Source organism: Gobius niger (genome assembly GCF_951799975.1).
Source record: "Gobius niger genome assembly, chromosome: 18".
Taxonomy (NCBI): domain Eukaryota; kingdom Metazoa; phylum Chordata; class Actinopteri; order Gobiiformes; family Gobiidae; genus Gobius; species Gobius niger.
The window spans coordinates 12116738-12131219 of NC_136869.1; the positions used below are offsets into that span (position 1 = coordinate 12116738).

General features: G+C 42.9%; 2 protein-coding genes across 7 annotated transcripts; one reads left to right on the forward strand and one right to left on the reverse strand.

Moving 5' to 3' along the window:
- Window positions 1-665: 665 nt before the first annotated feature.
- On the reverse strand, window positions 666-11518 carry zfhx2 (zinc finger homeobox 2). 2 transcript variants are annotated; one of them, XM_079576647.1, is made up of 5 exons: window positions 11384-11518; window positions 9214-9372; window positions 7852-7912; window positions 3658-7715; window positions 666-3380 (listed from the first exon to the last, which is right to left on the reverse strand). In XM_079576647.1, the coding sequence occupies exons 1-5, from the start codon at window positions 11387-11389 to the stop codon at window positions 2958-2960; spliced, it is 4707 nt and encodes a 1568-aa protein (XP_079432773.1). In that variant the 5' UTR covers window positions 11390-11518; the 3' UTR covers window positions 666-2957. The 2 variants fall into 2 exon arrangements, with proteins under 2 accessions (XP_079432773.1, XP_079432772.1); XM_079576646.1 differs by lacking the exon at window positions 11384-11518 and adding an exon at window positions 10837-11205.
- Window positions 11519-11942: 424 nt separating this feature from the next.
- thtpa (thiamine triphosphatase) lies at window positions 11943-13805 on the forward strand. Of its 5 annotated transcripts, none has more exons than XM_079576383.1 (5): window positions 11944-12076; window positions 12141-12298; window positions 12625-12694; window positions 12972-13532; window positions 13628-13805. In XM_079576383.1, exons 3-5 carry the CDS (start codon window positions 12625-12627, stop codon window positions 13726-13728), a joined length of 732 nt encoding a protein of 243 aa, XP_079432509.1. In that variant the 5' UTR covers window positions 11944-12076; window positions 12141-12298; the 3' UTR covers window positions 13729-13805. The 5 variants fall into 5 exon arrangements, with proteins under 5 accessions (XP_079432512.1, XP_079432509.1, XP_079432511.1 ...); XM_079576385.1 differs by having other exon boundaries at window positions 12141-12290; XM_079576384.1 differs by having other exon boundaries at window positions 12141-12263.
- Window positions 13806-14482: the final 677 nt, after the last annotated feature.

Here is a 14482-nt window from a genome sequence, read left to right on the forward strand (position 1 = left end):
CCTTGCTCAACCGTAGCCACTTGGATGAAATGCCGATAGTCCAGCAGCCGTGTAGTACTGCGGCCGTAAAACCTTCACTATGATTTGTCATTAGGGGATCCTAGACATGCCCATCTTCTACGTTTCGTTTCTCTATTGGTTATTGAGTCAGTACATCCCGGTTTGTAAAAGGCATGCGTTATTTTAATTGGCGTGATCATCTGTCAATCAACGCCCCCTGCAGTCGGATATTGGCCAAGACAGGTTAAACAAATTAATTACAAGCGCATTCGCCTCAATTGTTTCACTAGCCTGACCTGAATGACCTTTATTTACAAGAGAGGGTGAGGAAAATAACACTGATAATTATATATTAGCCATTTTTAATACACATGTAATGAAACTGTAATCTATTATTTTACAAATTCCACCTGGAGGGTGTCAAGTAGGCGAAAAGAAAACAAACCATTAATATTCATACTTTTTTCAATTCATGATTTAACTTTTTGGCACACTCTTGGTTTGAACTACAATACATATAGGGCCTTTAGCAGTTTAAACATAGGTATGTATATAGCACATTGAATCACGACATAAAGAAATCAAAATTTGATGCATTGCATTTTATTTTAGAAGGCCTAGATTGCCCACCCGTGTCATATTTAAGAAATCAATCTTTGCTGTTTAACTGGTTTTATTTTTTCTGTGTATCAAAGAAAGCATAATAGAGGCCAAACACAAAAGGTGGGTACAAGTGTGAGGAAAACATAAGCTTAATCATAAATCTAACAAGTCATAACAACATTGCCACTATTGTTCAATATTCAAAGGAATACCATACCCTTTAGAGCAGAGGTGGCTTTAAAAACAATTATGAATCATGGATACACAGTGAGGAGTAGTAATGCTAATCATACAAGTAGTAGTTCAGTTATAACAATAGTGATAATCAATGTGACAAAGAAACTTCAAAAGGAAAAAGCAGATCTCCATAAAAAACCTTATTTAGAATGGACAGTGCAACACCATGTTACTGTGTGTGGGATCCTAGTATTGAGGTTCAAGCACTGCAGTCCATGCTTCATGTTCACTCACAAGTTACATTAGGTGTACAAATTATTACTCTCCAAGAAACAAACACCACCCAGTGAATCTTAAAGACGTGTTAATGGCTGTGTTGAAATGTCTGTAGCTTGTGCAAAAATGTGGACTAGTGCAAGTGTCAAGCCATGGGACGTCCTTTACAGTTTGCATTTACAAACGCCTCTCCTGCTCTCCGTCAACCTCTAAGATTGCTTTTTGGTTTTTGAAAGACAGAAAGCGAAGAAAGGATTACTTTGGATTAAGTTCTGTTTATATATTTCTTTACAAAAGTTTAGCTTTTCGTTTTGCATTTTGTTAAAACTATCAATAGTAACATTATTAATAATATACAACTTAAATTGAAGGAAAACATCTTTAGTAAGTTATGCATCCTTCAAAACAGCACCATCTTATTAGCTCTCAGTCAACAGGTAATAAAAGTTCCCAATGTTACTTGATTATTCCAAGTATCCGCCCCTAAAGGACACTCCCGATACCCAGCTTTCTCCCTTGTCTTTGTTTTTACATATAGACAGGTTTTCACAGCACGTTCAATCCCAAAACTAGTAACGGTTTCAAAATTAACCCAAATACACCTCAACCTTTGTGATGTTTGGCTTTTGACCTGAAAAATATCAGCTGAAAGTATACTTAAAGTAAAATACTAGGAATAATGTAAAAACAGAAAATAAGACAGTACAAAGTATATGACAGTGACGGATGTGGTTGAAAATTGCAAATGAGGACCACTTGGACAAACTACCTGGTGCCGTTTCTGGTTAAGGCTTGTTTGCACGTTTATATAGGTTTTCCCCAACGATTTATAAGAGCTTCAGAAGGACACATACATGTGTAATTTAGGGGAGTTCCACAGGATCCAAAAGTCATAGTCACATATTATGCAAACACACAAGTTCATTGAATTTCTCTTAACAGAATGAGATCATTTTTAAAAAAGTTCAACTCGTAAAAAAAACTCAAAACTGAGCGCTTCTAAATGTACATACCCGGAACCACCTGTTTCTTGCACATTATGCGCACATCTAAAGCAAGGTTCATTAAGCTAGCAAACTCATTTAAATCATTTTATTCCACAAATCCACATGATTAAGGCATCCACTATGCGTGTTGCATCTCCAGAAAGACACTTGCATCAGAAGAATGCTCAATACATTTCTCTATGTAAAATGTGTCCAAAGTGCGGTATGCCAAGATTATAAACTTAACTTTTTTGCCCTGTGCATTAGGATTGTCATGAAATTTAGAACATTTAATTTGGGACTACTTATCAGCCCTGTTCTTGATAAAGTACCTCTTCTATATCACAAATAGGTAGACAACGCTCCAGAAGCAGATGAAGTGTGAAGTCTGTTCATAGTATACTGAAGCAGTTCTTTACAGGTAGGCATAAGAAATTAATTCCACAGGCGCAAACTGCAAGTTAATGTAGATCTGTATAATCCAAAAAGGGTGAGCCCATCATAAAATGGCCACTTTGTCAGAAGAATTCTTGCATCAGTCTTGTGTTTAACAGTGCAAGCATGTCAAAGCTGAGCCTGTACAAATTATAGGAAAAGGTAATATATAGCCACAGGGTTAGGACCAAAAATGTTAGATCATTTTGTTAAGGTTTCAGGGAGAGGTGTTCTTCACTCATCAGGCAGCGTCAGTCCGTACCAAACAGCCCAGAAACTGTTGCGTTTTGATGAACTTAGGTCAAGTAAGGGTTGAGTGAAGGATTGCAGGTGCAGGGAGAGCGAATGTCAAAAAATCAAAACACATTAGTTTCTTTTTTTTTTTCTCAGATTAGTGCTTGTATTGGCTTAATAAAATCTGTGGAGCCCAAACGGGTCCAAATAGTCAGTGTGCAGACCAATCCTAATCCGAGTCTGCGTTTAGCTGCTGCTGGTGGCTGTTTGTGGAGGCGTCTTGACCAGTTTCTCTGCCCCAGACCCAGCGCTGGAGACCGGAGTGGAGAGAGAGCCCTGCGCTGCACTGATGGACCCACTGTTACTGGTGCCATTCTTATTGATCAGAGACACGGGCTGGCCGAAGTTAGTGGTTCTCAGAGTTGCCAGATGGTACTGGGAGAAGACGTGCTCTCTCGCTGCAGCACGGGAATCGAAAGAGACGTCGCAGACATCGCAGTGGCCTGTGAGGACCTCTTTCGGAGCTGGCTGGCCGTCCACCGGGGAAGTTGCTGGAACAAGAACTTTGATATGCACTGGTTTCGGAAGGATGGGACGATTGGCCTTGAGAGCGCTGTACTGGAGATAGCTTCCCGAACTTGTGTCCACTTTCTCACCCGATGCAGAAGTCTAAAAGAATCAGGTGCAAAAAGATGAGTCAATGAGAGATAGTGTAGGAATTGTCAAGCCTAATCTCAGTTCAACCTCTGAAATATATGAATTATCTGATTACGATATGATAGTCCTAGAGAAAATGATAACATTTGGTTTTTAACAACAATTCCTGCCCACCCAACCTCACATATAGAAGCAGATGATCACACTGTTGAGCTAAAACAAGAATGCATTTAACTCCAGAGCACCACTAGCTGTAGATAAATCTTAGTTTTGTGATTTGCACCCTTACCATGTTCTCTTGCTGCAGCTTCCAGCGCTTCTCTTTGGCCCTCGTGTTCTGAAACCAGATCTGCACCACTTTGACCGGCAGGTTGAGCTCTGTGCCGATGACTTCGCTCTCCAGACAGTTTGGATGTGAGCAGGTCTCGTAACAGGACTGCAGGATGGACAGCTGAAGGCAGGACAGGTGCGTGCGTGGTCTACGGCTAGAAGAGTGGGAAAAAAAGTTGTTCTCGGTCGGGCTTGATTTCGCTACAGCTGGTGTGGCGGGGGAGGTCACTTTGGACATGTTGGGGCTGACCGGTGCGATACTGGGGGTAGGAGGAGGGGCAATGCGAAGAGGCAGGTGAGAAGGGAGGGACAGTTGTTCTCTTGACAAAGTGTTTATTTTAATGGGGACTTTCGGTGTCCAGTAGTTGAGTCCGTTCTGCTTTTGAGAGACTGCGGGTGTGGGAGGCAGCCTGTTGTTGATGGGTGTGGAAGGCAGCTTGGGCACCATGCGGTTGGTGCTCCCTGGTCCATGAGATATTTGGTTTTCATTGTCTTTTTCATCATCAGTCACATCTTCCTCGCTCTTATACTCCTCTAGCTTTATCTTTTCAACCGGTCGTGGTGCTATAGTTTCTCTAGGTGGTGGTAAGGTGACAGGGATATTGACTTTGTGGGCTGTAACTTTGCTGGTGGTTTCAAACTTGGTCTTTGGCACTGCAGAGGAAGGAGACACTGCAATGGGAGAAACAATTTCCTTGGGTTTAATTGGGATTGGGATGATTTTCTTCACCACAGTCATTTTTGTTACCTCCTTTGGAGGGTCTGGTTCTGGCTTTTTCAAAGTACGCACAATTGGAGCCGCTGCAATCCCCCCAGTATTGTTGGGGGTTGGTGGTTTGTTGGAAAATATGGGTTTGGCTAAAGGCCAGGTAAATTTGATTAAAGGCTTGCCAACTGCTGCCAGAGTCCCGTCACTGATAAACCGGACCTCACCTTTGCGCTCCCTGGCCCTCATGTTTTGAAACCAAATCTGAACAACTTTCTTCGGGAGTTGCACCCATTCAGAAATTTGCTCAAATTCATGTTTTCCAGGATTTGGATCTTTAAAATAGCATCCGTACAGAATATCAAGTTGCTCAGCCTGGATAACGGTCCTTGAGCGGCGCATATCCCGATAACGCTTTCCTTTCGCCTTTCTGCCTTGAGGGTCGTGCTCACCCTCCTGCTCCTTCTCCATTTCATGTTCCTTTTTAAATAGAGATGCATTCATTCTCTCCGCAGCCTTCATACAAATGGCAGACTTTGTCGTATTATTCCAGTTAAGAAGATTTGCGTTGCTATTGGAAGTGGGCACTGCTGATTCAGGCTTAACTTGAACGACCACCAGCCCCTTAGAGGTAGGCTTCAAGCCAAGCCCATAAAGTAACTGACCTTTCTGCGCCGCGATTTTGTCAGTCAAAGATGTTGCGGAAGATGGCGACTTCAAACTATTTTTACCCATGCTCAGATCCAGCGCACCCTCGCAGTCCCCACCGTTGGAGATAAAGTGGGAGGTTTGGCTTTGGGCGAGGGTCTGTGACAGAAGTGAATTGGAAAAGCGTGTGATGGAAGGTGGGTTGGAAAACACTTGGACTTTATTTGCATCTCCAACCAGTGAAGGGCTGAGCGAGAGGACGTATGGACTGAGAAACTGAGGAGAGAAGGAAGCCAGTGACAAGGGAAAAGAGTGAAGAGCTCCCGCTGGTATATCCATCGCTTGAATATGGGAACTTGGTGGATCCCCTTGGGCCTCCAACTCCAAATCCACGTCTGGGTCATGCCTTTCTTTTTTAGCTTCAAGCTCATCTTTCTCAAAATCTCTCCTTCGTTTCTTAGCTCTCTGACCTGTCCCACCTTCCTCATCCTCATACTCCTCCTCTGCATCGGAGAGAAAGACAGTTGTGGAGCGCAAAACTTTCCCACCCGCTGCTCCTTTATCACTAGGCATTTCGCGCTGGGCTACCTCTTTAGCGGGACTCTCAACGCCCTCCCTGAAAGACCCATTCTGACTCTCTTCATCCGAAACGATGACAGAAGTGTAGACCTCATTTTCAGAGTCAGATGTAAGGCAGGAGTCCCCGCGACCTGCTTTCCCCCACTCCGCTCGTTTTCGCTTTACCCTGGTATTAGACAGGTCCAACGCCATACTACCATACGCTTCTTCATCCTCACCTTCAGCTATGACTAGTGAGCGCTCCTCATCATCATCCGACACAGGGATTTGCCTTGCCAAAGCTTGTAAATGCTCTAAACCTGCTGCTTTTTGCTTCTGTTTGACAAGGCGAGCGTGCACTAACCACCTCCGCACCTCATCCTCTGAAAGCCCCACCTCTCTGCCCAGCGCCTCACAGTCCTCGCGGAGAGGACTGGCCGTATCCGCTTCGCTACGGGACTCTAAAAACGCCCACAAGACCTCCGTTTGAAATTCGGACAACACAGGTGGTTCAGGATGGACTGACCTAGTTCTCATTTTGGTTAAGGCATTTGCGCAAGGGCTGCTTTTCGGAGTGCCAAGCAAACCGCAGGGGCTTGTACCCGACTGTGATTTTTGAGGGGTGGAATCAGGGCTAAGCGTGAGATTTAGATAGACTGGACTGAGGCTGGAGTTGCTGGGCACAGATAAAGAAGGCGAGAGGTTGTTATTGCCGAGGCCCTTGTCTGCGCCCGGTGGGGAGAGAGTCAAGCTAGCTGCTTTATCACCTTCCAGGTCCAACTGATTGGTTGAACTGTCTCCATCTGTTGTGCTATCTCTGTGTCCCTCTCCATAGTCTTCATTAAACTCAACCTTCACTCTGCTTTTTCTACTCTGGCTTTGTGCATGTTCACAACCATCCTCTTTCGTAACATTTTCTGCATCTATACTCTGACAGCGCTTAGACTGAACTGCAGTTTTCCCATCACTTTCATTGTTATCTTGTTCTTTCCCGCTCATTATGGCCTGTTTTTGCTCTTCAGGAGCGGGTTGCATGTTTGGAAGAACCCCTGTGGAGGGCCATTGGCTCTGTAAGCTGCTAAGTCTTTGGGCTAGAAGGGCTTGCTGGGCTGCGCTGAGGCCTACAAATGGTACACACTGTGCAAGGAGCTGGCTTTGCTGGTTCTCTGGGAGCTGCTGGGTTTGAGCTTGGAGCCCGTTCAAAATCAGGGGCATGACCATTTGAGTTTGAGGCACGAGCTGAGGCGCAGTGGCACCGGCGGTACCAGCTGCGAAGAGTGAGGGGAGGATGGAGTGGGACAGGGTGTTGGGGCTGGATGTTAAAAGGGTAAGAAACGCGGAGGCGGCCTGAGCTGAAGCCACAGGGGAGGTGAGGAGAGAAGGGGCCACTTGTGAAGTCTGAATCTGCTCTCCATCTTTCGCAGAAGACACCATCAAGGCCCCGGGAGCAGCGCAGGTGGCAGCGGCGGTGACTAACTGACCGTTTCCATTCCCAGATTTGCTTGCCACAGTTTTTGGGACACTTGTGGTGTTACTAGTGGCCACTGTGCTGTTAGCAACAATGCCTGCATTTCTACTTCTAGTTTGATGCAAGACGGATTTCATATGGCTCTCTAGAGTGATGGCATGATTGTATGAGACTCTGCATATCGCACACTGGTAGGGCTTGTTTGATACAAATGGCCGAGATAGGACAGGCACTGGGGACTTCTGTGGATCTGTCTCCCCAGAGCCTGTTGTCATCCTCTGGATGTGGCTGGCAGAGTTGTAATGGACACTTAAAGCAGTTTTGTTGGGGAATGCTTCTAAACAGGCATAACATTTGAAAGGCTTTGTTTCGTTTTCAGTTGGCACATTTTTAATGTCTGTCTTGTCTGTAGCATCAGGAATATCAGCATTTTCCGATGTGGCATGCGGTTTGGCTGCTAAAAGGTGCTTTGCCTCCTCTTCCGTTTCTGGCTGCGATTCACCTTTGTCATGACCCATTATTTTATCCTCCTCCATGTCTTGACCCCCACTTGTTTCTGCAGAGTTTGAAGTTTTACTAGATTGACACAGGCCTGAACCCAGGTCTTCTGTGTCCATCAAATCTGAAGATGCAGCATCTGAAAGCACAGATCAGTTATAACTACTGTATAGTAATTTATGCAAAAGGAATGAAGTGGTTTTGTCACAATGTGAATTAAAGAAATACTCCACACACACTAAATACACACACAAATAAAATAAATAATCACTAACCTGATGTATTTTGAGCACCTGTGGCTTCTTCATGTGCGCGAGCTGCTTGCTTTAGACCAGCCTGTTCAAATAAAAAGAATGGAGACTGTCAGCAAAAATCTGCAACTGCTGCTTTAAGGACTAAGGAGTTCACTTTTAGGCAACATTTGGGGCGTGTCACATTGAAGTGTGGTTATATTACACATAGCAAGCGTTGCCTTTAATTTGCATTTCGCTCCGAAGGCATAAATTAAAGCCGTTCATAATCACTTCCCCATCTTTGACTAACAAATGGATAAAAACATATTTGTTACACAAAGCAGTACAATATTAACAACACTCACTGTCTTTTAGAACATCACCATGTCACATCTTTAGAGACATAAATCTTCATGCGGCAGTTATTTATAGCTTTATTACCTTTATTATCATTACAGAATATAACAATACTAATAATTAGGGCTGGGACAATCCACTTTTGTCACAATCTGACACGTATTGCGATGGCAAGTAATTATGATAGTAATATGTTTACCCTAAAAAGTGTAAATAGAAAAGGGCATGTGTCCAAAGTTTATAAACAAAATGCCAATTGATATTTGTTGGAGTGTTAAGATTGAAAAGTGCATCAACACAATACAAAAACAAAAGAGTGAAAATTAAAAGGAGTGCCAGATAAAAAAATGCTCCCAAACATTGCGAAGTATCTATACTTGGTAGCAAAAAGTATTGCGATCCATTAAAAAATAATAATAAAATAGCGGGATCCGAATCCAATCCGATATTCTGTTCCAGCCCTACTAATACTAAATCAAAAAATACCATTATCACTATTAACGTCATCATCATTACAGAGAATACTAAAAATGATCATAAAATATTATTACTATTACCATAATCATTATTACATAACAAAAGCAACATGTTTTTATGCGTTTAAGATAAATAAAATGCTTTATTATTATTATTGTTATTATTGTTGATATTATTATGTATTATTCTGTATTAGCATTTTTATGACTTTGTTGACATCAGTCTGCCCAGGGACTACAGGTGGAAATTAGCACAAGTGCTATAACCTGGTACAATGCATCTCTCCCTTTGAGGTTAATGTATATTGTACACTGTCCCTGTTCAAATAAATAAATAAATAAATAAACTAAACTAAACTAAACTAAACTATTGCCGTTTATTGTATTATTGAGTTAATTCCCCTTGTGGATCAGCAAAACTTGTTCCCCTTTGTCTCACTTTGCAGCCCATTACTTTTGTACTTCTCTTGCTACATGATACACTTCTACAATTCAGGAACCACACTGTATTGCCGTGTCAAGTGCAGTCGTTTATCTCTACATTGCGTTTTCTTTGATAAATCAAACTCACAATGTCCAGCAGCTTCTCAATACAGGATGGAAGAACGCTGTGTTGGTCGGTAAGGTGCAAAGATAGGGAGACTCTGTCTGCTTGTCCTTGTTGACACAGGGGGCATAGCCACAGAGCCGCCCCATTGGTTTCTCTGCTCACAGTCACTCCAGACTCCTCCTGACAAATATAAATAGGGGTTAATGTTCTGGCATTGGCCTTTCAAAAGAATACAGTTGACTATAATTTACTGAGGACGTGAACCCGTGCAAAAGTAAATAATGCTTAACGTGGATGGCAAATACAGTGCATGCATTAGAACAAAGCATACCAGCATTTGGCCTATCAGACCCAGCAGTGTATTCATGTGCTACGGAGTTTACACCAATCAGATGAGGCCACAGCTAGGTGTCATTTTAGCTGCAACTGTAAGTTAGGATGCACAATGGATAGAAAATGAATACAGCAAAAGGCTCCAGCGGAGGTCGAGTCTACTAAATTCTACTCAATGACAATATGATTACAGCTGCACTCACTCAAAGGGGATTTCTGCTGATTATGCATTTTAGTGAACTGACCAAGAACCGTCATGCCTTTTGCTTTGGACAGAAACTGCACCAATATCATTATGCACTGGTTATTAATCAATCATGCGCAATGACAGATTAATAACATTTTCCCAAGAGATTTGTTTCAAATCGAGTGCAATTCCAAGCATTTACAAGCAACAAAAGTTAATCCATGAGATTTATTATCGTATAAACTTTTGGCAAACTCTATAAAAACGCGCACCTCTTCAATAACAAATGAAATTGCACAATAATAGACTAGTCATAGCATTCATTAAAAGATAAAAAAAAAAAAGTGTGATTATGTCGAAATAAAACATGGCACTAGTGAGGACTGTCCTCTAACAAGGTGATTCAATTGGTCTTGAACCTATTGGTCGCTCAAAACAAATAACGCAAGAACAAGTGAAATGCCTTCACAGCGACAAGGCTCACTTCCTAGTCATGCCAATTAGCCAGCTAGCGCAGTCATAACAGCACATTATTTTCACCAAATCCACATCTACGACGGGTATCATGTTTGCACGCCAACGTCACGTGCCTTGTAATTATACGGCGCGATACGGCTATATCAGGCTCTCCGTGCTTTAAGATGGCTAATTAATGAGCGGTCTAATTAGCCATGCCACGCAGAGATGAATCAATTAGCTAGCAGGCTAGGCTGAGAGCCCCGTACGTACCGTCGCATTACAGTGGGGCTCAGGAATGGCTTGTTAGCTCCAAGTTTAGTAAAAATAACCACATAGAGAGGTGCACTTATCTCAGACCGAAATAAGCAGCTCTGGCGTCAGTTTTATCTATTCACGGGCTCCGACCACTGCAATAGGGTCATTAAATTAATATACAAAAAGGAAGGGGTTGAGCTATTAACAGTCGTGTCACTTTGCTAGCTAGCCTGTTAGCAATCAGAGATAATTAACCGAGCTTCAAACTGAGTCCAAGTGGCCAGCCCCCGCTCCCCCTGAACTCCGTCAGCTCCAGGTGGAGAGCGCTTCACCACACCGAGATCACGCTGGCACAAAATACACACACTCGCCTTCAATCCGTAACCCTCGGCCTCGATTTATCTACTTACCCCTCTGATTGTGGGCTGCCAATCGGGCATGCAGTGTTGCACCGCCCGCCGCCTGCTGTTCAACAGCGCAAATTGAGGCCTAGCCCAACTAAAGCCATTTAATTAATGAACGAGGGATGTGTTAGAAAACACTCGCACCCCTCCTCCCTCACCGCCGAAGCAGACCCCCGATTGACGCTCAAAACCATGTCTTAAACAGTTTCGATGCAACACATGCCAATTTAAACAGTCATTTAACCAGTTTCAATCCGTAATTGGCGAAGGAATTAACGCGTAAAAGCGACTTGGAGCGGAATACGTGCGAAGCGATCGCCTCCTCGACGATGGGGGTGGCGTTAAGGAGAGCAGGCAGAAGACAACCGAGTAGCAGAAAAGTTTTAGATTTAATGTTTGATTTCTACACGGGAACGGGTTGATAAAGGCTTTGATCCGTCGTTTGCTCGATTGTCCAGCAGTTCTAAGGCATTCTCCGCGCTCAAATCAGTACAATTAAGCGATCGCGATGACGTTTAATTAAGTTCGGAGCAATTAGCTAATGCGTTTTTACCTGCATGGTCGCCGCTCCACACACACTCGCTTCCTCTGTGGCTCCTCAGAAGTGAAAAGTTTTCTCCCTCCCTCCCCTCTCTCTCTCTCGCTGCTGGCTGCTCTCTCCTGGTCTCCCCTCCCTCCCTTCCTAAGCTTCATTCGCCCTATCCCTCTCTCCTTCCCCTCATTCTCTAGTAAACACACCACAGCTCCCCCCAAGGCTGATTGCTGACATTCAGAAGTCCCTCCTCGCTATCAAATAAAAATCACTTATGTAACCTCGGCAGATTTGGGGGATATCATTAACCAGAGTTGCATTCAAAATAGCTTGGTCGGTATCAATTTCCAAACATGTTGCCTCATCCTCGCAACTTCTCGTCTAATCAATTAAGACCTTTGTCACTCTATATCCTCGCGATAACTTCATTAAAATACCTCAAGTGGTTTTGATTAAACGCTAGGTGTGGCGCATATCTACAGTGAGTATGCGGGATAAATATTTATGAAGCACTGGGGATTAAAAACTGCACCATCTGTAGCCCATGCCCCTGCGTTACTGGGACAGGAAGCGAGGGTCCTGAATGCCCTGATAGGTGCCTTTAATTGCGCCTGAGTAAAAATCACCTCCGTGTAATTCGGGATCGCGCGGACTGATCTGTCTGCCGCTTTTAATGCCGATTTGTTTGGATTAGAGAGGACGTGGCTATGCGAGGTGTGTGGAAGGGGGGCTGTGCGTAAAGCTTCTGCGTTTTTTATTGCCCCGCTTTGTGTTTCAGATTGGCGATACTGGCGCTGGTTTATGCATAACGAGTTTGCGGCAATTAATCTGACTGAATGGCTCCTGGCTGTCTCCTGCAGTAATCTCCTGGTGCAATTAGACTAAAATACCGTGCAGTGAAGTGTGTTATTACAACTGCATAACGCACGTAAATTGGTTGGTCGTTGGTTTAGTTTCACTTTTAGCAAAGCTTTTTTTTTTTTTTTTTTTCAAACCACAAGTTTTTTTCTTCTTCTTCTTTTCTGGCATCAACCCCCATTCATCAAATTCACGTCATTTGCAAGATAATGTTATTAATAGCAAAAGCCTGTAATCTATTTCAAGAGACTTCCAAGCGCAATCATGGTTTCTGGTTTCTGTCACATGCCTTTTTGCAGTTCTGGTAGTCATTTTGTAGAAAGATTGAAGAGCTGCTTGATAATTGTTATGGAAACAGTCTTGTTGTGAGACCTACGTTCTAAATTTTGCCTAAAATGTTTCAGATGAGTGTTGAGGTTGAAAGAAAATTCATATGCACCGACGAAACCCTTAAAGTACTGGAGAAGACTGGTGGTAAGTCGCCTGTTCATGATGTTCCATTGTAAAGTTTAGCCTGTTGGTGACTTATATCATTCATGCTCTGTGAGAAGAAAAACACAAACAATTATTAGGTTGATTGATTTATTATTTACTAGTAGTAGGACAACTTGTTTATCAATGACAAAGTCCAGCATCTTACTATTGATCCAACACACACTACTAGTCATTTAACCCCGCTCCTCAGGTTTACAAATTGGATGCCCATAGAATGTCTTTTTAAACCCTGCTCTTGTCTTTCTTAATTCAACAGTGTGTGTCGGTCAGCGGGACTTTCATGACCAATACTTTGATACAGCAAATTTTGACCTCACTTTACAAGACTTTTGGCTGCGTAACCGTAAAGGGAGCTGGGAGCTGAAATGCCCCGTGACCATGAATAAAGCGGACCAAGCAAACGGAGGCCAGTCTAAGGCAGAAGCACTGTGCACCCGCTACAGGGAGATTATTGACCTTACCGATATCCAGCAAAAAGTGAGAGAGGTCCTAAAAGACAGAGGGTCACCGCAACCAGCGAGAAAGGCAGAAACGGAGAAGACAGAAGAAGTTGTGGACAGCCAAAGCCGAACTATTACTACTGATGATGGCCCGAAAACGCAGGAGGATGAGGCTTGGCTGAGCGGCATGAATCTGAAATGCTTTGCGGAGTTCACAACAGTTCGTCGGTCATTCACTTTAGAGGAGGATGGGGTGCAAGTCGATTTAGACCAGGCTGACTTTGGCTACAATGTCGGGGAGATTGAGGTCCTTGTAACAGGGGGGGAAGATGTGCAGTCAGCCCTGGAGAAGATTGGAAAGGCAGCTCAAAAACTGGGTGAGATTGAAGTCACTAAATTGTCCAATCACCAACTTCGATATTACTCTGCGTTTTGTACTTTGCAGCTATAAAGACTCTGTTCTCTCCGACAGGTTTGACTGGAAATCAGAAAATACCAGGGAAAATGGACATCTACCTTCAAAGATACCTCCCGAAGCACTATGAAGCATTGATGAAAGCACACATATTGTAAATAAAAAAGAGAATAGTATATTAGTCATATGTGTTACAGTTTTTGATGGAAAGTAACACAAACATAAAACTATTTATTGTAAACAAATCCTAGTCAGTTGTTTTTACCATATAATAACGCAGTGTAATAGTTCAAATGATGGGCTTTACATAAGTTCTAATTATGTAAATTAACAGATTCCCAATGCTTATGAATCCCCTACTCACATTTGATTAAAATGCTGTAGTATTGGTTCATTAGTGGATGTTGATTAGCTTGTTTTATATTTATCTACTGTATAAACTGTCTTCTTAACTAACTGAATGTCGAGTAAAGTAATCTAATCAAATGGTTTTGCTGAGTACATCTCTCAGCCATTCAATTACTCCCACACTCTTGGGCATTGATGTAAAAGCCACATCTCGTCATAGAAGGGGGCGTGGCTTCGCCGAGGGGGGAAACAGAATCTTTAGATTCTATTGAAAGATTATATTTTCCAATCTTTTCAGCCATTTTCTGGTGGAATATGAACTTATTATCACACATAAATAACGGCAAGTGTAAATCGGGCCCATATGGATATTTTGTCACAGCAGATTGTTCAGTAGAAGTGAAAAAACGGCAGTTGTAGCTAACAGTGAGCATTAGCCCGATGCTAACATGAAGCATCAAGTTAGCATTCTCCGTTATTTATATATTTATGGGCTGTTGAACCACTTTGCTCCTCTCCATGTCTTTGTATCTTTATTTAGTAGAAAACTGTGTGTATAATAAG

Bases quoted from the DNA above. Each gene is read 5' to 3' on its own strand.
- zfhx2 (XM_079576646.1), bottom strand. From the start codon at position 10,866: ATGCCCGATTGGCAGCCCACAATCAGAGGG. The intron at 9,373-10,836 runs GTAAGTAGATAA...TATATTTGTCAG, and splicing joins GGCAGCCCACAATCAGAGGG to GAGGAGTCTGGAGTGACTGT. The intron at 7,913-9,213 runs GTGAGTTTGATT...TTATTTGAACAG, and splicing joins TTGAGAAGCTGCTGGACATT to GCTGGTCTAAAGCAAGCAGC.
- thtpa (XM_079576382.1), top strand. From the start codon at position 12,616: ATGTTTCAGATGAGTGTTGAGGTTGAAAGAAAATTCATATGCACCGAC. The intron at 12,695-12,971 runs GTAAGTCGCCTG...TTAATTCAACAG, and splicing joins AGTACTGGAGAAGACTGGTG to TGTGTGTCGGTCAGCGGGAC. The intron at 13,533-13,627 runs GTGAGATTGAAG...TCTCTCCGACAG, and splicing joins AAAGGCAGCTCAAAAACTGG to GTTTGACTGGAAATCAGAAA.